The following is a 25,023-nucleotide window of genomic DNA, read 5'->3' as shown; positions in this document are numbered from 1 at the left end:
ACTGTAATTATGTCGTAAAAACAAACTGGCTGTGAAGCCGTGGCCCGCCAGTGTGATCTACTTTCATCAAGTGCAGACTGGCTTAATTATAGAGTGCGCTATACACCCATCTTTCACTGGGCAGCTTTTCCTGCTGCTTCTTTAAGCCATCACATTCTTTTATTGTGCGTTAATCACAAGGCAATTGGGCCGTTTGCAACGGCTGGGGGTAGATTTTTTACACTGGTCTGTACACATCCTGCGTATTCTGGGGGAAAAAAGAGTCAGAGTTAAGCAGTTGTACATGGTAATGGAATCTGATGCCTCCTCTATCTCTTGCGGTGCACTTAATGATATGGTTTTCATACCACAAAGGTATTCAAATGTGAGGATTCTTTGCAGAGAATAAAGGATCCGCTGTTCTTTGTGCACTTCAATTTGAGTGTGTGAGGGTTAGACAGATAAATAACTAAATTTGACAATAAATGACCAAATCTCATGAAAAGAAATCACGCTGATGTGAGCGACTGTAAATAAAACTCAGATCTTTGCCCCCCATGGGATTTGATTTCTGTTTCATTATCTTAAGAAGGAGCCATAAAACACTTGAAGGAATAACACTCAAGTATGAAGATCTATGAATTTTACCAGCAAATTATTTCCTCATATAGCCACAGCTTTTTTTCTTTTCTTTTTTTTTATCTGGCTTTTACAGCCAGACGTCTAAAATACATGTTTGTTTAGGCCTATATTTGCCACATGGTTAAGTCAAACCAGATTCCACCTTCACATCAACTCGCACAGGAGGACGCCAGATGCCAAATCGCAACATATGGCAATATGTATATTAATTTTTTTTTTGCTGTGCCTCGTGCAATATGTTTCGGAGCCCTGCTTCAGATCACTCAAACCATTAAATGATTTGTATATCTCAAACTGAAGTTCAGTTTTTTTTTATGATTTGAGCAAAATGGCGTGTGCTTGCAGGGTTAGGGTTGCAGGAAACTAACAAAATAAACTATTGAGAAAAAATACAAAATCTAGAAGCAGCCATTTCATCAGAATAAAAACCTTGATGCTCAGTTGCAACCAATGAGAGACCACCGCAAGGGTTAAGACAGAGATGAGTGTGTGAGGGAGGGATAAAGGATGGAGCTGTCTGGGGACTGACCCCTTTATGTCTTAATAGTTGAGCTGAAAAAGAGGGGAGACTATGAAAGCTGAAGGGTCACCGAGGGAGAACTCCCTCGTTTTTGTCCCCTCTCCACCGGCCTTTTATGATGGGTTCATCTGTGTTGTGACAGGTGTGTGAAGTGGGCACCTTACTAGAGGTAATTGCCATTTCTCTCCTGTGGGTCATTGTTTGTCCCGACGCCTGAAAAGACCATTAGAAAAAAGAGGATTTTTAGGTCGTTACAGTGGCAGGGTTAGAGATGAGGACTCTGTAATTCTCTTGTTCATTCAGGCATAAATTGAATAAAAATCATCAAATTATAGAATATTCAAAATATTCTAAAAGACCTGAGTGGATCCATTAACAGTGTGTGGTGTGCTGTGCATAAACACCGACAGTAAACACACCCTGCTGATGCTGCTGTTCTTTAGCTGGAGCCGACTGCTGTGGCTTCACTGCAGAAACCATTATGGTGCCACTGAGGAGAGTCATAAAGGTGATTAACAGCTGCTTCTAATTAAAGATCAATGGAGAGTCTTTCTGAGGTGATTTGTTATGTGAATTAGGATGCCCACTGTCCATTAATGACATCAGGCAATGTCACTGTAACAGATTGGCTATTGATTCACTCTTGTTTGAGACACGGCTCAAACCAAACTATAGATCATGACGTTGGGATTTGTTTATGAATGCGCCTTAACTCAGTGTCGTGAAAAAGAAAAAAAAAAACCTTTAACAGCACTGTCCCCTGCGACCCCCCCAGATGTGTTTGAAAATGTATGGCTTTTATTTAATGTGTAAATTGCATCAGAAGATGGATAAGTGGAGTGAGGTAGATGCATTGGAAACTGGAAGTGCAATGCTCCCACATCCTGATTCAGTAATCAGACATCACAGGGGGCTAAGAGCTATGAAAGGAAAGCTGTAGATTTCATATGACTATTATTCTAAAGATCTACTGAAAGTAGTAACTTTAGGTGTGTTCTGTAAGCAGCTCCAGAAGCTTTTGATTTGTCTCGACAGGAAAAGCACAGGTTATGAAAGCCATGCAAGCTAGCTCCCCTAATGGAGTGTAGCCATTATTAGAATAGACATGTTTGATAAGTCAGCATATCCACTACTTTGAGATGCATATTAGGCAAACATGTTGAATCGTAAGGGGCATAATATTTGTGAACCCAAGGTCAGCTGTCGAAGCAGGCATTTACGATGCTGCATGCACCATGAAGTATGGATACAGGCGTCGCCCTTTTCATTTCAGTTCATTAGACATAACACGCAACTGCACATTTAATGTCAAGAAATTGCTTTTGTTGCCAGAGTGCTGTAGTAGCAGCCGTATCTTTGTAGGCTAACAGGGAAGCTACATCGTTCTTGTTCCTTTGATGAAAAGCCTATGGGGTTTTGGATTGCCAAATGTAAGCTCTGGCAAACGAGCTTATTAAACCGACATGTTTTGTGCGGCAAGATGATCTTCAGAGATTACTTGTGATTTTTGAAGCGTCATTCACAAGTAAAAAGCTAATGTGAGGCTATAAACCGACTACACTGACGTGACACTTTAATGTCATTACATTTTCTAAAAATTGAACTTTGCAACTAAAGTCTGCCAAAGTTAGATGAGCCTCCGTGTTCAGCTTGAAGTGACTGATAACTTCTGAAGTCTTTTAGCCACTTGTTAGCAACTACAGTTTAAGAAAAGTGCTTTAAAAGTCACTGTGGGACATCTGATGCCTTTTGTCAGAACAAAAAGGTGTAAATCTCAAGCCTGTTGCAGCCAGACCTCAAAGCACAATTCCATATTCTTCCAAATAAGGGAACCACAAGTGCTTAAAATGTTAACCGATTCAGGTTTGAGGACTCAATACGAGTATTGAAGTTTAAAAACCTTCAATCTAGCCAGTACTCTCGGCACATCTATGCTCGACTGCCTTGTGCACAAAACACTCAAAGTCAGGGCAAACATGATTAAGATTTTTTATTGTTTTCTAGAGATCAAGTCTGCATGGCTTCACTTAATGGTCACCCTGAAAGACAGGAAAGAAACAAGTCAAAAATCACGTCAGTTTCAAGCTTTAACATTCTGATTGCTAAAAGACGTACCTTATAACCACCATAGCCACCCGCTGCGCCATAGGGCTGGTTGTAGCCACCCGCTGCGCCATAGGGCTGGTTGTAGCCACCCGCTGCGCCATAGGGCTGGTTGTAGCCACCCGCTGCGCCATAGGGCTGGTTGTAGCCACCCGCTGCGCCATAGGGCTGGTTGTATCTAGGCACTGCGCCACTCTGATCATAGCTAGTGCTTTGCCTCACAGGTTGGCTTGGCTGCTGGACGCTCTGAGGGACCTTAACAGCAGCTGGATAAGTCTCAAACTGCTGAATACTGGGGCTGGCAGGATAGTAGTATCTTACATAGTGAGTGTCTTGATAGTTGTCTGCCCCCTGTTCAAAGCTGCTGCTGGAGTGAGTGACAGTGCCTGGAGGATACTGGCCAGTCAGGAACAGGTAGTCAGTAGGATGGGGATAAAGAGACTGAACCACACTGCTGTCCAGGCCTGACGGCTGAACGTTGCTGGGTGCATCTTGTCGGCTCAAAGCTTGAGCACCAGGAGGTGGTGGTAGGAAGCCTTGCTCTTCGGTCTCAGATTCAGAGTCGCCAAACTCGGAGATCTGTGCATATTTGTTCAATTCACCTGCCTGGAACTGTGGAGGGAGTGGAGGGAGTGGAGGGCGAGGTGGACTCACGTTGCTAGGACCAGAAAACTGGCTACCACTCGGCCTTGCAGAAGCTCCGTCACCAGAAAGAGGACTGGGTGGTGCCACTGCCCAGTCGACATCTTGAAGCAGAAGTTAGAGATTAGATCACAATAGCAAGGTTCTTACACCAAAAGTTACAATACAGAGTAGCCATTACACTTGCCTGTTGAGCCTGCAGATGAGCTGCTAGCATATCCTGAAGCTACAGGTGCAGCAGCGAAAGAGTTAGAGCTGTAAGAGGATGCAGCTGGTTGTCTCTGAACACTGGGCTGAGGGTAACTAGATTCTTGTGGAGCAGTTGGATAGCTAGCAGGGCTTGGACCTGTTGAGCCTGCATATGAGCTACTAGCATATCCTGAAGCTACAGGTGCAGCAGCGACAGAGTTAGAGCTGTAAGAGGATGCAGCGGGTTGTCTCTGAACACTGGGCTGAGGGTAACTAGGTTCTCCATATGGAACAATTGGTGGATACTTTGCAGCTGGATTTGAGACGGCTTTAGATGCAGCCCCAGAGCCAGAAACTGCAGGAGCATATCCACCAGCATACAGCACACCTGAGGAAGAGCCAGCAGAAGCGGGGTATGCCCCATAACCACTGCTGTAGTAGGAGCTGGGATCAAAACCTTCAACAAGGATAGACATTAAGGTACATTAATGAACACATTTAAACAACTTTTAAATGCTCACAGCAGTGATACTTTACCTTGCTTCGCAGGGTAGCTGTAAGTCACACCAGTCAGCATAACAAGGAGCAAAGCCCTGTTGAAAACAGAAGAAGTTTAACTACTTTGCAGAAACCAGTCAAACTATCACAGACAAATTGTTGCTTACCCTGAGTTTACCCAAACAGCCATCATGTTGAAATGAGCAGCTCTAATACCTACGATGACCCTGTGAGAGGTTTATAAATGTTGCAAGTGACCTGCCCTGACCAATCAGAACCTAATGAGCTGAGGATGCACAGGTGCTAGCAAATTAATCTTGATGCAGGTGGATCCCCATGCTGAAACCTTATTAGTGAGTCTGTCAGTGTTGCTGCAATTGTCTCATTGTTTGCAAATGTTAACATCGCTACAGTAGGTCCATTACATTACAGTTTTGTACCTATAAGACAGAACTTTACTTTCAGCAGAAGATTGTCTACCTTGTTTATTCGTCTATATATCCTGGTGATTTTTGTTTCTCATTTCCATGAAGAAGGATCCAAACACAAAGTATTCAGTTCCTCTGAACAATTAGAAACAATTGACCTTTTGTCAAATAGTGTGCCCTGCTCATACTGTAATACAGATATTGTTCCAGATTGTTTTAATGCATCTCTTCATGTAATTGTTTACCAGTTCTAGATTACAGGCCAAGTCTACACATACATGGGTAGTTTTGGAAACAGTATTTTTAAACAATAATCTCCATCCAGATGAGCATTTTAGCACCATTTCAAAATAATCTGTCCATGTTAACACCTATTCCAGGATCACTCTTGTCAGTGTAAACAGGAAGCCGATTGTATTTGATGTTTGGTTCCATTTCCGAAGTTGGGAAGTCGTTCTTCCAACTTCAGTGTTCATATCAAGAAGCAACATGGACGCCAAAAAGATGTCGTTTTACATCTTAGGTCAGCATTTAAACATGTCACCAAATACCAGAAATAGCTGATCAGTAGGCAGAACGGAAACAATGCAATGACTTTGGTAAAACTTAACCCAGTGTTTGTCTGCCATGTTTCAGGAACTAATGTTAACTCAACCAGTGTAGCAAAATTTTGTCTGAATCTCTGTTATTGCACCAACCTGAGGGCATTCACATGAACCTTCCTAGTGGGAAAAATGTTCTTCTAACAGTTGGAGAAAATACTACAACTTGTTTTTACTGACTTTATGTAACCTTAGTTCAGTACTGTTTATTTTATAAGTGTTCCAGGTACCTGGGCTGATACCAAGCAATTTTTAATGACGTACAAAAATGACAATCCTACTTGAAAATGCCATTTTAAATAAACACTGTCGCCATTTTGTCCCTTTGCCATTGTTGTATTTAAATGTCTGCTTGCGTCTCTAACAGAACCTCATTCATTCTGTCAATGTACAAACTCATTTAAAGTTCAAATTAGCAAATAATGCGTCACACTGATAAGACATTAAGAAAAAATAAAGTGGGTGTTGGCATCATCTTTGCTTGACTGCCTTGTACACAAAACACTCAAAGCCAGGGCAAACATGAGGTTAAGATTTTATTGTTGTCTTGAGATCAAGTCTGCATGGCTTCACTTAATGGTCACCCTGAAAGACAGGAAAGAAACAAGTTAAAAATCACGCCAGTCTCAAGCTTTAACATTCTGATTGCTAAAAGACGTACCTTATAACCACCATAGCCACCTGCTGCGCCATAGGGCTGGTTGTAGCCACCCGCTGCGCCGTAGGGCTGGTTGTAGCCACCCGCTGCGCCGTAGGGCTGGTTGTATCTAGGCACTGTGCCACTCTGATCATAGCTTGTGCTTCCAATGCTTTGCCTCACAGGTTGGCTGGGCTGCTGAATACTGGGGCTGGCAGGATAGTAGTATCTTACATAGTGAGTGTCTTGATAGTTGTCTGCCCCCTGTTCAAAGCTGCTGCTGGAGTGAGTGACAGTGCCTGGAGGATACTGGCCAGTCAGGAACAGGTAGTCAGTAGGATGGGGATAAAGAGACTGAACCAAACTGCTGTCCAGGCCTGACGGCTGAACGTTGCTGGGTGCATCTTGTCGGCGCAAAGCTTGAGCACCAGGAGGTGGTGGTTGGAAGCCTTGCTCTTCGGTCTCGGATTCAGAGTTGCCAAACTCGGAGATCTGTGCATATTTGTTCAATTCACCTGCCTGGAACTGTGGAGGACTAGGAGGGAGTGGAGGGCGAGGTGGACTCACGTTGCTAGGACCAGAAAACTGGCTAGCACTCGGTCTTGCGGAAGCTCCGTCACCAGAAAGAGGACTGGGTGGTGCCACTGCCCAGTCGACATCTTGAAGCAGAAGTTGGAGATTAGATCACAATAGTAAGGTGCCTACACCAAAAGTTACAATACAGAGTAGCCATTACACTAAAAGTGCAGACATTGAGATGCCAAATAGCTCAAGCAAGTTTGTTTTAGTAAGTCACATTAGCATTAGTTACCTTGGGAAAAGGTTGGTTGAGCAGGGCTTGGGCCTGGTTGTCTCTGAACACTGGGCTGAGGGTAACTAGGTTCTTGTGGAGCAGTTGGATAGTTAGCAGGGCTTGGGCCTGTTGAGCCTGCAGACGAGCTACTAGCATATCCTGAAGCTACAGGTGCAGCAGCGAAAGAGTTAGAGCTGTAAGAGGATGCAGCGGGTTGTCTCTGAACACTGGGCTGAGGGTAACTAGGTTCTCCATATGGAACATTTGGTGGATAGCTAGCTGGATATGAGACGGCTTTAGATGCAGCCCCAGAGCCAGAAACTGCAGGAGCATATCCACCAGCATACAGCACATCTGAGGTAGAGCCAGCAGAAGCAGGGTATGCCCCATAACCACTGCTATAGGAGGAGCTGGGATCAAAACCTTCAAAGGATAGACAGTAAGGTACGTTAATAAACACATTTAAACAACTTTTAAATGTTCACAGCAGTGATACTTTACCTTGCTTTGCAGGGTAGCTGTGAGTCACACCAGTCAGCATAACAAGGAGCAAAGCCCTGTTGAAAAACAGAAAAGGTTTAACTACTTGGCAGAAATCAGTCAAACTATCACAAACAAATTGTTGCTTACCCTGAGTTTACCCAAACAGACATCATGTTGAAATGAGCAGCTCTAATACCTACTATGACCCTGTGAGAGGTTTATAAATGTTGCAAGTGACCTGCCCTGACCAATCAGAACCTAATGAGCTAAGGATGCACAGGTGCTAGCAAATGAAGCAGGTGGATCCCCCATGCTGAAACCTTAACAGTGATTCTGTCACTGTTGCTGCAACTGTCTCATTGTCTGCAAATGTTAACATCTCTACAGTAGGTCCATTACATTACATAGTTTTGTACCTATAGGACAGAACTTTATTTTCAGCGTAAGAATTTCTCCAGTTTATCCGTCTATATATCTTGTTATTCTGGTGATTTGTTTCTCATTTCCATGAAGAAGGATCCAAACAAAGTTTTCAGTTCCTCTGAACAATTAGAAACAATTGACCTTTTGTCAAATAGTGTGCCCTGCTCATACTGTAATACAGATATTGTTCCAGATTGTTTTAGTCCAGCTTTTCATTTCATTGTTTACCAAGTCTACATGTACATGGGTAAAACAATCTCCATCCAGATGAGCATTTTAGCACAAAATCTGTTCATGTTATCAGAAAACATGTTCCAGGATCATGTTTGTACTCGTCAGTGTAAACAGGAAGCAAATTTGTATATTATGGTTGTTCCCATTTCCAAAGTTGGGAAGTCGTTCTTCTGACTTCAGTGTTCGTGTCAAGAAGCAACATGGAAGCCGAAAATGAGTTTTTACATCTTATCATTTGAGCATTTAAACATGTCAGCTGTTTCCGGTATTTGGTGACAAGTAGGCAGAAAGGAAACAATACGAGTTTGGTTAAAACTCTTATAAACCCAGGGTTTACTTGTCTGCCATGTTTGAGCATCTAATGTCAACTCAGCAACTCGTGTATGAAAAGTGTCTGGATCTGTGTTATTGTGAATTCTGAGGTCAGAACTCACATGAACCCCTCGTCAGAAAAATGTTACCAATAATTCTGACAGCACACGACCGTCACAGAAAAATACTATAAATGATTTGATCTGACTCTTTAAACCTACTTAGTTCAGTACTTTTAGACATGTTCCAGTTACCTGGGCTGATACCAAGGAGATTTTTAATGACGTACAAAAATCTTGAGGCAGTTAACATGGCTACTGGAAAATGCCATTTTTATGAAAACGCTGTCAGAAATGTTTGTTGCCATTGTTGTATTTAAATGTCTGCTTGTGTGTCTAACATTGACAATATCATTTAGTCAGTGTGCAAACTCCATAACACATACTTCAAATTTGCAAATAATGCGACATACACTGTTAAGACATTAAGAAAAACATGGGGTCGCATCATCTTTGCTTGACTGCCTTGTACACAAACACTCAAAGCCAGGGCAAACGTGAGGTTAAGATTTTATTGTTTTCTAAAGATCAAGTCTGCATGGCTTCACTTAATGGTCACCCTGAAAGACAGGAAAGAAACAAGTTAAAAATCACGTCAGTCTCAAGCTTTAACATTCTGATTGCTAAAAGACGTACCTTATAACCACCATAGCCACCTGCTGCGCCATAGGGCTGGTTGTAGCCACCTGCTGCGCCATAGGGCTGGTTGTAGCCACCCGCTGCTCTATAGGGCTGGTTGTATCTAGGCACTGCTCCACTCTGATCATAGCTAGTACTTTGCCTCACAGGTTGGCTTGGCTGCTGGACGCTCTGAGGGACCTTAACAGCAGCTGGATAAGTGTCAAACTGCTGAATACTGGGGCTGGCAGGATAGTAGTATCTTACATAGTGAGTGTCTTGATAGTTGTCTGCTCCCTGTTCAAAGCTGCTGCTTGAGTGAGTGACAGTGCCTGGAGGATACTGGCCAGTCAGGAACAGGTAGTCAGTAGGATGGGGATAAAGAGACTGAACCACACTGCTGTCCAGGCCTGACGGCTGAACGTTGCTGGGCGTCAGTATTGTTTGTGCATCTTGTCGGCTCAAAGCTTGAGCACCAGGAGGTGGTGGTAGGAAGCCTTGCTCTTCGGTCTCGGATTCAGAGTTGCCAAACTCGGAGATCTGTGCATATTTGTTCAATTCACCTGCCTGGAACTGTGGAGGAGGAGGGAGTGGTGGGCGAGGTGGACTCACGTTGCTAGGACCAGAAAACTGGCTACCACTCGGCCTTGCGGAAGCTCCGTCACCAGAAAGAGGACTGGGTGGTGCCACTGCCCAGTCGACATCTTGAAGCAGAAGTTAGAGATTAGATCACAATAGCAAAGTTCCTACACCAAAAGTTACAATACAGAGTAGCTATTACACTTCCCATAAAAGTGCAGACATTGAGATGCCAAATAGCTCAAGCAAGTTTGTTTTAGTAAGTTGCATTAGTTACCTTGGGAAAAGGTGGGTTGAGCAGGGCTTGGGCCTGGTTGTCTCTGAACACTGGGCTGAGGGTAACTAGATTCTTGTGGAGCAGTTGGATAGTTAGCAGGGCTTGGACCTGTTGAGCCTGCATATGAGCTACTAGCATATCCTGAAGCTACAGGTGCAGCAGCGAAAGAGTTAGAGCTGTAAGAGGATGCAGCGGGTTGTCTCTGAACACTGGGCTGAGGGTAACTAGGTTCTCCATATGGAACAATTGGTGGATAGCTAGCTGGATATGAGACGGCTTTAGATGCAGCCCCAGAGCCAGAAACTGCAGGAGCATATCCACCAGCATACAGCACATCTGAGGTAGAGCCAGCAGAAGCAGGGTATGCCCCATAACCACTGCTATAGGAGGAGCTGGGATGAAAACCTTCAAAGACAGACATTAAAGATAAGTTTAGTTAATGTTAAGTTAAACATATTTAAACAACTTTGAAATGCTCACAGCAGTGATACTTTACCTTGCTTTGCAGGGTAGCTGTAAGTCACACCAGTCAGCATAACAAGGAGCAAAGCCCTGTATAAAAACAGAACAAAGTTTAACCACTTGGCAGAAATCAGACAAACTATCACAAACAAAATGTTGCTTACCCTGAGTTTACCCAAACAGCCATCATGTTGAAATGAGCAGCTCTAGTACCTACTATGACCCTGTGAGAGGTTTATAAATGTTGCAAGTGACCTGCCCTGACCAATCAGAACCTAATGAGCTAAGGATGCACAGGTGCTAGCAAATGAATCCTGATGCAGGTGGATCCCCATGCTGAAACCTTATTACTGAGTCTGTCACTGTTGCTGCAATTGTCTCATTGTTTGCAAATGTTAATAATGCACACCGCTACAGTAGGTCCATTACATTACATAGTTTTGTACGGACAGAACTAAGAATTTCTCCCCTGTATATTCGTGTATATGTTATTCTGGTGATTTTTGATCCTCTGATCCTTTGATCCCATACTGTAATACAGATATTGGGCAAACTCAAGCACTCACATATCATCATAACACATACTTCAAGCTCAAATTTGCAAATAATGCTACATACACTGATAAGACATCAGGAAGAAAAAACATGGGTGTCTGCATCATCATTTTTCTAAAAGGTCCATTTTCAGTGTCCTAATGAAGAATGAAATCCTCTTCGCAAACCTAAAACTTCAATAGAGCCATTTTTTTGTCACTTCTTCATATTAAGAAGAACACTTTGACCCAACCCATGACCTGAAGAAACTAATAAACTGCACGACTATATGAGAAATCTAAACGCGTTTGATAGTGGCACATCCCTTCATTAAGATCTTACTCCTCTATACTCAGCTTGAGACTGTGCCAAATGTGCCGTGGCTCTGCATTGTGACAATTTCCGGCACTTCAGATGTGTATTTCCTGGCTTTCTAATCAGAATGCTATTTTGTATCTCAAAAGGGGCTCCATTCAGCCCAACATTAACAGCCCTCGTCTGTGATAATGTGGATGCTTCGGGCCATAGGCCACCAGCTGCATCCACTTGTCAGTCTTTGGTACAGATGCCCTGTCTGTCTGCTGTGGCGAATGAAACTCGCGGACTAAATTGGCACTTATTGTGCAGGATGATTTTATGTACGCATTTTAATGTGCCTCATCCAATTCCTTAACATGCTTTAATTATATCTGCTGACAGCTATCTCAAATTTTTAAAATGATTTAAATGGAAAACTCCTGTCCCTCTTGTCATTTATGTCTTTGAGTGGCCAGTGGAGACCGAATGGAACGGCTATAGATCTTTGTATCAAACCCCCGAATACTCGCAAGGCAATTTATCCAAATCTGCTGGATTTTCTGTGCATCATATTAGTTTCTCATACAAATCAAATGAAGAGAACTCAATTATGATGGATCAATAATTCAGCATTCTCAATTATGCTTTAATTGTAAGAAGCAATATCATCCAATCTTATTGTGTTGGATAGGTGTTGTTGCTCTGCAGAGCTTTAGCTGATTGTTTATATGAGATTAGAGCCGTGTATCAAGGAAAAAAAAATCCAGGCAATGTCACAGAGCCTTGGATAGCCAGCAAGTGACACGTGCACAGACACACTCAGATACACTCCCGAGTACACACACACGCTCTTAATGACACAAACACATAACATAAAGCCAAATGCTGCCACTAAAATTTGCATGGTGCTCAGTAATGCATTAGTGAACATCACTTGGCAATCTGTTCATACGGGCTTAATTGGATTTTAATACCGCCTCTGATCTTGTTTTCTAATTAACGGCGGTGGCTGGCAACCAAGCAGAACCATGCACCCAGCAACACCTTTGATCCCGGCCATATGGAGTTCCTCCAAGCACGCTAGGGATGTAAAAATCCCTCACCTAGACGTGGGCGAACAACAGGCCCCCCAATCAAAATGGATGGGGTGAGGAGAATGGAGGAGGGTGGAGAATGGAGGAGTGTGGCAAGGGGTGTTGAAGGAGGAGGGCGGGCAGGGGGGGGGAGGGCGCCACAAGGTGGTGGCGGTGGGGGTGGGCAGTGGCATGTGTCATCCACACATCCTGGCGGCATCGTTATTGATTAATTTCTCTCACGATCAGTTGTGATCACAGATACATAAAACATGAGAGGGGGGACCGCATGCCTGTACACCTTATCATCCTCGCTGCCATTTGACACCCCTTCCTTGCTACGAGGAAATGTCAATAGCTTTTCTAATCTGTTTACTTCTCCCCTTGTGGCCACTGCTTTATGCTTTTGATGAAGGGCTGCCAAAATCGTGTCCTTTTTCTACCCTTGCTTTTTCCTGTTTTGGCAGACACAGTATGGGTATGAAACTTTACATCTGCACAGTCACCCCGGCTCTCTTGCTGTTATTTGGTTATTTAAAAGGGTATCGCTTTAACACCCAGCGTCCAAAACATTTTGATTGTTCAATATAAATTAAGACACCTCTGAGACTCATTGCGGTCTTATGTTAGGCAACAAAGTGGACACATTCGATCAATTAAACTTCATTGTGCAATCGATGCTAAAGTGATTCTATCTGGACAAAAGAAAGCATAAAATGTAATATTTCAAAATGTCAGCTCCAAATAAAAACATTTTTTAGCTTTTAATCTTCCTCCTCTTGAAGTCGCATGCGTGAATACAAGTACAGATGTTATCAATACCCAGGTGACTAGTGACAGAAACAGATTTTTGGAAAATAAGCTTATTCCTCATTCTTGCCAGTTTTTAGATAATGAGACGGATGCCGCTTTAATGTCTGCACGATAAATATTAAACTACTGCCAGCGTCCAGTTAGCTTAGCTTAGCATAAAGACTGTAAACAGGGAGAAAGTGCTAGCCTGGCTTTGTCAATCTGCTGAACAATACACAAGTGTAAAACCCATCGTGATGCCACCCTTTGGTTTGTGGAAAATCATTTTGAAGCTTTGAGTTTGGCATTATGTCCATCTTGTTTTTGTTTTTTTTGCAGCCAGGAATGACCATATTTGGATGAGAGGGCGGAGTTGGGCAGAATATCCTTATTGGATCTGACTCAGAACCTGAGGACACTACAGTGTGCACATTGTAGTGACATGTCAATCATTAGGTAGCCACGCCCCTAAAGCATACTCTGCTTTATCGCCTATTTTACTCTAAATTGGACCTAATTTACAAAATGAACATGATGCTGTATTGAAGAAGACTTGAAACTAGGTCATTAGCAAACTGTTAACTCAGGTTATAAATCAAGTGAGAGTTCGGGTGTTTTTCTCATAAGCTTGCATACAATCTGACTTCTTTTTGCAACCAGTGGTGTCGCCCCCTGCTGGCCATTAGAAAGAATGCAGGTTTAAGGACATGTTGGCTTCGCTTTTCAGGGGTTACGTGAACGACTATTTCACGGCCGAGAGCAGTGACTTCCTGGAGGCATGGCATGGTAACCTCATGGTGACGACAAGACAAGACCTTTGTCTAAACAAATCAAATATGAAGTGTTAATTATTGAGCTTTTGAAATGCTGGCATGTAGATTTTGTTACCTGTAAATGAGCCGGGCTAGTTGTTTTCCCCCTGTTTCCAGTCTTTATGCTAATCTAAGCTAACCAGCTGCTTGTTGTCACACCATATTTATCATAAAGACATGAAACTGGTATCATTCTTCTTATATAACTCTTGGTGAGAAAGCCAGTAAGCGCATTTCCCCAAAAATGTTGAACTACTTAGTTCAGACCCAGTGTGTGTTCTTGGGTTGGTTCGTTTCCGTGTATTGCCTTTTCGCACACTGCTTTAGGGAGAAACAGTTTGCCCGTAAGGCCGTGGAAATTCCTGAGCATCATACATGAAGAGAAAACAGTGAGCAGTATATCTGCGGGGGTAATTGGTCATGTCATGTCAAGGCAGCTGGACTTGCTGTGCAGTCCTGAAGACATTTCACAAGCCGATCCTTCGGGCTTGAACCGTTGTACTGACTGGTGGGGGGAGGTCACCAGTATTTAACCTCAATGGGTGGTTCTAACCTTGACTTCAAGTCAGAGTAATGATGACACACAAGGCAATATGGCAGTCATCCATGCATGGTGATTTTTTTTTTTTTTTTTAGTTGAGCAAGCTGACATTTTGCTGCTGTCTGACAGAAAGCAGCTCATTAACTATGCATATCAATTAAAAAACCTGAGCAAACGTGACAAATTTCATATCTACAACAGTTTGATTGACAACCAGAAGGCTGCTGTTATTAAAAGGGTGTCAGATTGTCCCAATACTGACGGATACAGTGTTTTGGGTAAGTTTACATTAACACTCTGGAGATGAAACAATATCATTAGATCAGGGAATGTGATGCTTATAGTAACGTATCCTCAAGTGTTGATCCTGGCAGCAGCAGCAGCAGCAGCAGCTCTGATTAAAGAGTGTTTAAGTCCACACTGACGCTCTCATGCTGCGGTTTGGCAAATCACTCCATCTTTAATTCTCACTTTTTTTTTCAGAGAGGCACTCTGACATCAGATGGCCTTCTACAACAATGACAAAGAAGAGGGAAGGCCTGAAAGTCCCCGCCAGTGATTGCACCTGAATAATGATGCCTTTTTACATGCTGGTTGTTTGTCCTTCACAGGGCAATTATTTGAACAATGTGTACATACGCTTTTCAAGAGGTTTGTGACATATTGTGCTCTGGCTAATGACTAGAAATGCATTAAGACTAAAGTGGGGCTTCTAATGAAGATGGCTGACAAGGCCTGAAGGCCTTCTCTTTCTTTTATGTGGAACTCTTTCTTATTATGAAAAGAGAAATCCTTGCCCTCCCTAAATCATCAAATTGTCCTTCGACCTTAGCATGCCACAAAGTTTCTCATCTTTCTATAAAAGACACTTTCGAGCACATTGAACGTTACGTTTACTTAAGTGGCATATTTGATTTTTGAGTCCTTTCTTTTGAACCTTAATGGATGACTTGTGTTGGAAAGTGTCCACAGTGATAACATGTTGATGACTGACTCAGTTCCTGTTGTGCTAACACGACGCCCTCTGAAAAGACAGACTGAGAGCCCCTATAATCATATTTAAACATGATAATAAAGTTCTATATGTTTCATAAACAGATGTTGTACCATTAAAGGTGCAATATGTTTACCTCAAAACATTTAAAAAAATAACACTGATTATCAACAGAATGTGAAGAAATATTAGTGTTGATGTCAAAAATGTCTGTGTGTCGTTTTGGAGAGCTAACTGATGTTAGCCAGCTAGCTCTGGCAGTCAAAGGCTCCTACGCTAGTGGATCCAGTCCGGTTATATTCGAGTCACCTATTAGAACCACTAGCTACGTGGCTAACTGAGCTAACTAGTTAATGGAAGCTGCAGTTAGCGGTTACTCTGGCGATATTCTGGCCCCTATTTATTTTGAGTATGAATTCAAAAGCTGGCCAAATCTTACATACTGCACCTTTAATTACACTCATATCCAAAGATCTTCTTCACAGCTGTCATAACGCTGACTGTAAGACATATTTTCATGTTGTCTTGGGCACACTTTAAGATTTATTGAATCATTTATCCAGTATAATAGCATTAATTATCAATCGTCAATTATAGATTAAAAAAACATCTTCCTCTGGCATGAAGAAAGCTGTTTGTACTGATCATTACATGATCGTCTGAATAAGTATAGCTGGCTCTCGCTGTCTTGCAGATTGTTTCACCTGTTCACACGTCAGCTTAGCCTGTGGTACAAAATCTGCTCCACCAGTTTGTCTGACGGTGTCACACAGGCCTGTTATTCAAACTGTCAGCACAGACAAAAGGTGTCTCTCGCTATGACATTATTTCAACACCTGCTATAGAAATGAATTTTTAAATGCAAAAAATAGGAGTGGAAGTGTAACTGCTTATCCACTTGACCAAACGAACATGAGGAAAACCACATACAAATAGACCAATTATTTATAAAGAAGTATTTTGTCATGGAAATCGTGTTATCACGTACTTATCATGAACTTTGCATGAGCTTTATGAACAACATGCAGCTACGACTCAATCAGGTGTTTGGCTTTGTTTATCAACCCACTGTTGAATCTTCCAACCTGCTTCAGCAAGGTTTTTTTTTATTATTAATTGAGCTTAAGCACACCGTCAGAAAAAATCTCAAGTTCAAGTATAGATCAAAGAAAATGTTTTATAAATTGTGGACTTGATGAGCTTATCTGTAATGAAAAATAGCATGACCCTGAAGAGTTGTCTTAATTATGGGATGACTGAGAATTATTTTCCTTGAGATTTCAGCCCCACAATACTGAATTCATGTTACGAAAAAGGGCGAGATATTGAGATTTGGATGCAACAAATTAAGTTTTCATCTCAAGGAGATCAAGGTTTTAGCCATAAAATACCCGGGCTGCACTTTATGATGACGATTTGACCATAGTATGATAATTGAGGGATAGTGAAATGAAAGACGAGAAGATTTAAACTGATCCTGGGACTTAATCACAAAGACAGACACAGTACAAGACAGATGAAAACACCCACATGGGATCTTTTTTTTTTTTTTTTTTTTTTTAATTTGGCTGCAGGTTAGTTTAGTGTACAGTATGTACACATATAGCAAATATGTGTTTGGCCTGGAGTGTAGGCCTAATTATGGGCTCGGCGGCATAGACAATAAAGTGAATCCTCTCTTGTTCTCACACACACACACACACACACACATATGCATCATACACATCGCAACGTCCACAGCGGTGTACACGCCCAGTGTACTTAGCCCAGGGTGATTCTGGCACAGACACAGAAACCAAAAGACAAGTCATATCAGCAATGCAAACTGTCCCTCGGGTCAAAAGTGATCAACATCAGTGGAATACCACAGCGAGTCTCAGACTGAGGAGCAGCTAGGTGAGGAGCGTTACGAAACTGAGTGCATAAACACGTATTTGAATATAAGTTTGATTTATGGCGGGCGCCTTTTTACTTGCCGAGTGAGTCAAACCAAAGATTTATGTTTTGTCCCTATCTGTCCTCTTGTAAAGAGACTCACACAGTCAAGAGGAAGATTATATATTTAAATTTCAGTCACTAATTGTGTAAAAATGACAATCGTAAACAACAAGAGCAGCAGTCCTGTAGGAGCAGAGCGTGGAGTACAAGGAATAAAAGGTTGTCTCCCATACCAGAGGAAGGAATTTCAAAAGAACATGGTCAAGTCAGAAGCCTTTTGTCACATGGCAATTCACTCCTTTTCTGTCTGCCGTCAAAGAGGAGATTAAGTTGTCAAAATGTGGGTCTCGGTCCAGACTGGTCTTTTGAGTGGATATTCACTAGTCTGATCTCCGCCACTGCTAATAGACAGAGCTCAAAGGGGAGCAGGGAGAACAGAGGAGGGAGAGGGGTAAGAAGGCTTTAGGATCACTTTACCTGGATTCGGCAGTGTGGCGCTGGTGGATTAGTGCCCCGGGCCTCATGGCACGCTAGACTGCAAACACCCCCATAACACTGTTCCACAGGTACAAACACACACATGCACGCACACGCTCGTTTACAGCGCAGTGGCCAGTAAACACACAAGCACATTAATTCGAGGTTCATTACGCATTAGCACATGCGGTTTGGCCCTTAATGCATTCTGATGCCATCGCGCAGCTATATGTTACACACAAACAAATGCCCCGGTGATCTCTGCAGTTTCACAACATCTCAGGTCTCGGCAGCCGCAGCACCAGATAAAACAAGTACTCTTAATTCCTGTGGCTTATAAAAAAACTTCTGCACTGATTTCTGGCTTCCGCGCAGTTGGGATGCCTCACACAAACTTTCTTCGACATCCTCGAAGCTTTCAGAAGTCTGTTCCCGGTCTGATACCACTCTGTAAGGTCACTCAGTCATCCAGAACTGCAAAACCATAACCCATAAAGGAGAAAATACAGGTTGTTCTTGGCAGGGAGGAGAGAAACCCACCGAAGCTTCATCCCTCTCTGCCGCCTCTGCCTGCTCTCCCCCCAGTCACTACCTGATGACTTCTCCATCCGTTTTAATTGGTAATTATTTTGCGGGGTTTAATGCCTTTATTCAGACTGTCAGTGTGGAGTCAGGAGAGGAGGATTAGGTGCCCCAGGGGGACGAGACACTGGCACGGCCAGGACAGCTCATTTTTACACGGGCAGGGGAGGAGGACAGCTCATCTTTGATCCGGTTGGGGCTTCGCAGGCCAGAGGGGTGACAGCTGCACTTTCTTTAGCCCACATTTGAATTTGAATTCTATCTTAGGATGCAGCGCGCCGCGGACTTGGCAGGGCAGTGGGGTAATCTGCTCGGCACAAACGCCCGGGCCTTTTCTTCCTGTGTGCCCTCGCAGAGATTGGAGTAATTAAAGTTAAATGGAATGCATTAAAAACTCACTTGTGCCGAGGCTGTGGCGGCCGTGCCAACAGTGAATGGGCTGGGGCTGTCCTTTTACGCTACTCTAATCCTGCGGAATATATGTGTGCCCCGTGACTTTGATGCTACGCTACCAAAGCAGCGGAAACGGCTACCAGTGGAGCTACAACTGACTGCTGGCTTTCACCTCAGAAGAACATCTTGGAGAGCAAATTCAGCTGGATTCTGACATTGGCAGGGGAGCAGGGGGGGTTGGATGGAATCAGCTCTGGAAGGCTATTAGCACTTTCCAGACTCACATGTCACTCTCAGATTGCCACGCTTTGATGTACGGTTTATTTAAATACCGCACACTGCCTTTCCCCTGACCTGTGGTAATATTCAGAGTGAATCCTGACTAGCTGTCCGTGACATATAAAGAACTCGTACTGTCAATTGTTCCCCGCGAAAAAGATTGGCCTATACATGAAGAGCAGCTTTCCATGCCAACAAACGCTGGCGCTCGACCAATGCAACTTTGCAGAAGAGATGGGCGCTCCCAGTTCGTCAGCCATCTTGACGTGGACAGTAATTGCAGCAAAAAAGACAAACCTGCATCTATAGCCATAGGCTGGGAACCAGACCTGTTCTTCAAAGTGGATGTCAACAGACTTGAGGCATCAGACACTAAGGTAATTGTTGCCGTCTTTCATTTTAGAGGAATGTGGACGGAGACAAAGGGGGGCAGGCTACAAAACTATCATCATAATCTCTCGCTGGCTTTGTGTGTGATCCTCAAGTCCTTCTAATGAGAGGAGATAGGACAGGGAGGAACATGGGGGTGTGGGAGGAGTGAAAGAAGGGGAGTTTTTACAAAAGTGTTCAACATTAAAAAAAAAAAAAGAGGACAGAGGAGGTGCCAAAGGAAAAAGGGCTAACATGCAAATCAGGACGGAGGGCAAAAATCTACCACACTGATGTTACCTTTGTGGTTTACCATCAGTAATATCTCTGACACACAAATCAGTAAATCAGTCAGTAAAGTCAGTGTCACAAACAAATCCTGTGTGAAAGAAAATGGCCTGAGCCAGCAAACAGTCGCTTACACATGCTTTCCAGGCCTCACAGTCGAAGCCTACAGCCAAAAGCATGCACACATTTGTCTGACAGAACTACATGTTACACCAAATATTTCCCTTTAGGCCAATTACAGACTACAGGCCAGATGTATAAATGATGTGTACGCACAAAAAAACATGCGTACGCCACAAAAACTGGTATTAATAAAGAATGGCATTTAGGAAGAATGTGCGGTGAGAACGTGCGTACCTCACGCATACTTCAGACCACCGTACACTCATTTATCTAGAGACAGATGCCGGTGAAATGATGAGGTGGACGTGAAATACAAGGGGAGACATTGCCAATTTCACTGATTGTATCTTTATTTTGCAGTCACAGCATCCAGAGGAGCATGTAATTATAAAATCCAGTAATGAGTGATGAATTTTATAATTCTTTTTATTTCCATCGGAGCCATTTTCTTCCCTGTTAACGATCTTTTCATTAGATCCTGCATCGCAAAGCTGTTAAAGTGAAGTTTGTTTCAATATGAGCTCTATAGGATAACAACTGATCATCTTTCTGACGGGATATTTGTGCAGTGATGTTTACAGGTACATGTGCAGGCGCTGTAAGACAATATGTAAGATTTTAACTTGTCTAATTGACTAATTATCAACAGAATGTGAAGAAATATGAGTTCTGAATATATGTCGAAGATGTCAACACTGTACGTACTGTGTTTTAGAGACATCTGCTGAAGTTAGCATGCTAACCAGCTAGCCCCAGCAGTCCAAAGCTCCTAGTCAGCTAATAAGACCACTAGCTACACAGCTAACTAGGTAACGGCAGCTAGAGTTAGCAGTTACTCTGGTGATAGGATGCCCACGATTTGTTTGGAGTTGTTTGGTTGCCAGTTCTTACATATTGCTCCTTTAAGGGCATTCCTACATGCATTTATGGATATTTGCAGGAGTGGAAATGATTTAAATGTGTTAAACAGAATCAAAAAGACTGCGCGTGCATATTTCTGTTATTGTGCTTAGAAATATGTTTCAGTCATGAATCTACACAGAGTCAGATGTATAAACACGGCGGCATGACACAACTATTTGATATTTTACATCACATGATTACTTTTTCATACCAAAAAATATTTTGCCCAAAACACACACAGAACAAGACGTGACAAATGTTTCAGTGAGCCAGATTTGATCTTGTTTGTTCTTGGACGGGCAAAAAAAAGGTCTAAATGACACGGACCTGCACAGCTGACAGGATGTCTGGTTTTTGAAATGTCCTTTTCACCTTCTGCCCTCTTGATACAGATTCTCATCCTGGTTACACTGCCTGCTCTTTCACTGCTATTCTTCTTCTGTGTTTCCTGTGACAAAATAAGAAATGATAATACATGTGAGTATACAGTCAGCAGCTGTTAGCTTAGCTTATTTTGTTCATTTAATCTGAAAAAAACACAAGAAAACATAAAACAAATGTGTAAAATTAATTTTACATGGGGTTACTGTATGTACTGGATGCATTCTTCGGGGGGTTGATTGATTGATTGATTGATTGATTGATTGATTGATTGATTGATTGATTGATTGATTGATTGATTGAATGACCATAATTACCATCTTTCCATAACCTTATCCATATTGTGTTGCTCTGTAAAAGAGTTTTCAAAACTGTGACACTGAACATAACCTCGGTTCTGCAGAATTGTTTCATTTAAGTTTGTTTCATTAGGCGTTCCTCTAGTTTGGTGCACGATAGAGCATTTTAAAACATAGTGTTAGACTGCTTATATTCATGCTCCTTCAAATATTTTTCAAAGGCGATGAAGAAAGAAATCCTGCAATACACATATTTTACATGATGAGTCTGTCTCCTCCTTTGCTGCCTGGAATATTTTGCATCAAGCGCCTAAATTGGATTTTGAAGACAGCTGATCTGACAGAGTCTTCAGGCAGATTAGATGAAAGACCGGTAAAGAATGGGGAGACAGACGGGATGAACCCACAAACCAGACAGAGAGGTAGACTGGCAGACGGATCAGGAGGGAATGACAGAGAGAAAGACAAATTCGCAGACCAACCACGCAGACCACTGTCGCTGTCAAGCTCTGTCCTACATTGTTGCAGTTGCATCCGGACATTTCCCCTGCAGGTCACGATTCAGGCATATCTTCGATGCATACATCCTCCCTATAACTGCAGAAATCAGGAGGAAAGTGCCGTGATTACAATCATACTACTATTGTCTGTAATAAACAGGCAAGCTGGTGCTTCTGTGGAGGAGGGATTCAAGTGCTTGTTCACTTAAAAGTGAAAAGAATCCCTGAATAACTAATTAAAAAGCATCTGAATACCAGTGTAAGACCTTGGTTTATACTTTTGCGGATTTGATTAGTGGTGATTTGTCTATTCGCTGACAGACGCTTGATGTTTGGCGAGATAAGGGGAAAAAAAGCCAAAGCTTTTGGCTGGGAAGCCCTATTATTCATGGGCAGCAGTAGAGTGTGTATTTCCATTAGATGTGTGAAGGCCTCTAAGGTCTAAGAATGCACTTTAATAGATACCTGTCAAATGTAATTAACTATGTTTTTCCTATATCATACGCTTTCCCATCGCCTCCAGCCAGAGGCTCCACAGTGTGTTTGTGTGTGTGTGTATACAAGTACACATGCTTATGTGTGTCTGTGTGTGAGAGAGACAAGAGTCTGTCTCAGCGCCTTTTGCCACCCAGCGATTGGAGACAGTTTTAATTGCAGCATGACAACCACAAGAAAGGACCAGAAGCCCCATAAAAGCCAAAGCAAGCTGGCAGCCGTCCCACAGTGGAAAGCTAGCCATGCCATAATTACAGGTAAAAAGACCTCTAGCACTGTAGCTCAGCACCGTGTTTATTTGACACCAATCATGCAACTATGCAGGTATCCCAACAATAACGTGCTCTGTCCCGACAGGACCGGGGTGTCTCTGAGAAACACTTGGACATCGCCGGTAATCAAGGAATGTCTCGCGGCTCGCAGACTGAACCCTTGTCAGAACATGAAAGCAGAGCGCGGAGACCTTGATTTTAAAGAGCTCCGAATGAATTCACCAGTGCAAGTTACATTGTTCAGAGTCGGGGAGAGGAGCCTCGCGCGGCATTAATAATTCATTTTACAAGACTCACTTCTGCCTCCAGTGAGCAGGTCGATTTAAACGTTTTGATATCCACATCCGAGGGTGTAACGGGGCTACATTAAAGACACATTAGCTAAGTTAGTGACACCTCCTGCTCAAGAAGGAATACATTCTCCTCTCAGCTGCAGCACAGAAGAGCACCTGTGCTCATTTTCGAGATGCACCGACTCCTCGTCTTTGTAGTTGTGGAGGATTTGGTTTTTGCGTGAGCAGAGGAGTGTTTAATGACTATATGCTTGATAGCACACACATTTAGCCTGGCCTATGGGAGGAGCAGGGTTGTCTCTCAAAATGACAATGGGGCTAGAAAAAAGGGCTCCTGGGTGATGAACACTGCATGTGTTTAAAGAACTACTGCTTAAGCATAGACGGAAGGAGATTCAAAATCTGCACAGTTTTAAGCGATCACATTGGTAACCACTACCGGTGGAATGTAACTAGGGGACTTAAAGATATATGATGTAACATTTTTGCAATAAAAATGTCTTAGAAACTAAACACTTGTTGTATATTGTTGTGTGCGTTTCATTTGGTCGCCTGTCACTATAATTACCAGGAGAGAGAGTCAGAGAGGGATGAAGGAAGTGGGTGAAAGTGGCTAAACATCAACTGAATAAAACTTTTAGGGATGGGAAATGTGTTTTGATGTAAATCATACATTACATTTATTGGATTTTGGCCAATAAACACATTATTGCTGCTTAAATGAGGTCAATAACAAGCGCAGCATCTACAGACTCCAATACAGAAGGTGGCAGTGTGCACCTTCAAAGCTGGTTTGAGATCTGCCAAGAAACATAGAAGAAGAAGAAGAAGAAGAAGAAGAAGAAGAAGGAGAAGAAGAAGAAGAAGAAGAAGAAGAAGAAGAAGAAGTGCAACACACTCATAAGCTGTGTCTCAATTCAGGGGCTGCATCCTTCGAAGGACGCGGCCTTTGCGGCCTCCGAAGGCGAGTCCTTCGGAAGTACCTTCGAAAGCCACGTCCACCGTTGTTAAATGGGACGGTCTAGCCTTCCTGGTTGCGTCACCAGATGTTCCTGCCCTTACCCTTACATCACGATGCGCCCTTCGAAGGATGCAGCCCCTGAATTGAGACACAGCCATACTGTTGTCAACAAGCCCCCAGGAAGAGCACCTAGTTTTAGACTTTTTCCCATAAGCTTACATTATAAAAGAAGTGGCTATAAAATGGTGGACAGTTTCCTTTGAGCATCACTCGTTTAACTATCACAATTTGAGCCATTCCATCCAGAAGAGCCACTTGATTAAATTGTTTTATCCCTGTTCATGTTTTCCAGCTCAGTTGGCAGATTCTCAAGTGGATGTCGGTTGTTAGTTTTTGTCAGCGGACTCCATTTTTAAACTAACGTTAGCGGAGAGAGCCACTCGAGAACGTGCATAAAGTCAAATCCTTTGGTTTTGTCGCGGAAAATCTGACCCGAGTCCTTCACGAAGAAATCCACAGTCCAGCTGCTTCAACGTCAACAGGGTTGTACAGGCAACCGGAAGAGACGGGGAAGGTCTCATTTTTCACATCACATTACAGTCCGCAAACATATGGACAACAAAAAAGTGATTAATACATTTAAATTGCCCTTTTTATATGAAAAATATTAAAATAGTTAACAGGTGACTAAGCAGGGAAGTGGTATCAGCTGCAATAAATCCATATTGTGCTTTAATAGATGACCTCGCCCGTGAACATTTCATTATGCTGGATGTAAATCAACAATTGTGGTTATTTTTATAATGAAGACAACAACTCCCATAATCCTTCACTACTTGTGGGACAAATTGAGGTACGTGTACTTTACAGTAGTATTTCCATTCGATGCTACTTCATACTTCTAACCCTTCATCTCTGTGGCAACTATTGCACTTTTTACTGTCTGA

At 42.7% G+C, this 25,023-nt stretch overlaps 2 protein-coding genes across 4 annotated transcripts; both read right to left on the bottom strand.

Moving 5' to 3' along the window:
• Positions 1-3,119: 3,119 nt before the first annotated feature.
• LOC141018441 (uncharacterized) lies at positions 3,120-7,697 on the bottom strand. Of its 2 annotated transcripts, XM_073493417.1 has the most exons (6): positions 7,664-7,697; positions 7,535-7,590; positions 7,052-7,456; positions 6,796-6,899; positions 3,257-3,877; positions 3,120-3,180 (listed from the first exon to the last, which is right to left on the bottom strand). In XM_073493417.1, the coding sequence occupies exons 1-6, from the start codon at positions 7,687-7,689 to the stop codon at positions 3,169-3,171; spliced, it is 1,224 nt and encodes a 407-aa protein (XP_073349518.1). In that variant the 5' UTR covers positions 7,690-7,697; the 3' UTR covers positions 3,120-3,168. The 2 variants fall into 2 exon arrangements, with proteins under 2 accessions (XP_073349518.1, XP_073349519.1); XM_073493418.1 differs by lacking the exons at positions 3,120-3,180; positions 3,257-3,877 and adding an exon at positions 6,127-6,188 and having other exon boundaries at positions 6,265-6,899.
• Positions 7,698-9,042: 1,345 nt separating this feature from the next.
• Positions 9,043-10,696, bottom strand: LOC141018225 (uncharacterized). 2 transcript variants are annotated; one of them, XM_073493146.1, is made up of 6 exons: positions 10,645-10,696; positions 10,515-10,570; positions 10,127-10,423; positions 10,019-10,051; positions 9,181-9,866; positions 9,043-9,104 (listed from the first exon to the last, which is right to left on the bottom strand). In XM_073493146.1, the coding sequence occupies exons 1-6, from the start codon at positions 10,668-10,670 to the stop codon at positions 9,093-9,095; spliced, it is 1,110 nt and encodes a 369-aa protein (XP_073349247.1). In that variant the 5' UTR covers positions 10,671-10,696; the 3' UTR covers positions 9,043-9,092. The 2 variants fall into 2 exon arrangements, with proteins under 2 accessions (XP_073349247.1, XP_073349246.1); XM_073493145.1 differs by having other exon boundaries at positions 10,019-10,423.
• Positions 10,697-25,023: the final 14,327 nt, after the last annotated feature.

Source organism: Pagrus major, chromosome 22 (genome assembly GCF_040436345.1).
Source record: "Pagrus major chromosome 22, Pma_NU_1.0".
In the NCBI taxonomy this organism is placed as follows: domain Eukaryota; kingdom Metazoa; phylum Chordata; class Actinopteri; order Spariformes; family Sparidae; genus Pagrus; species Pagrus major.
Note: the sequence above shows the minus strand (reverse complement) of the source record. Positions and strands in the feature narration are given on the sequence as shown.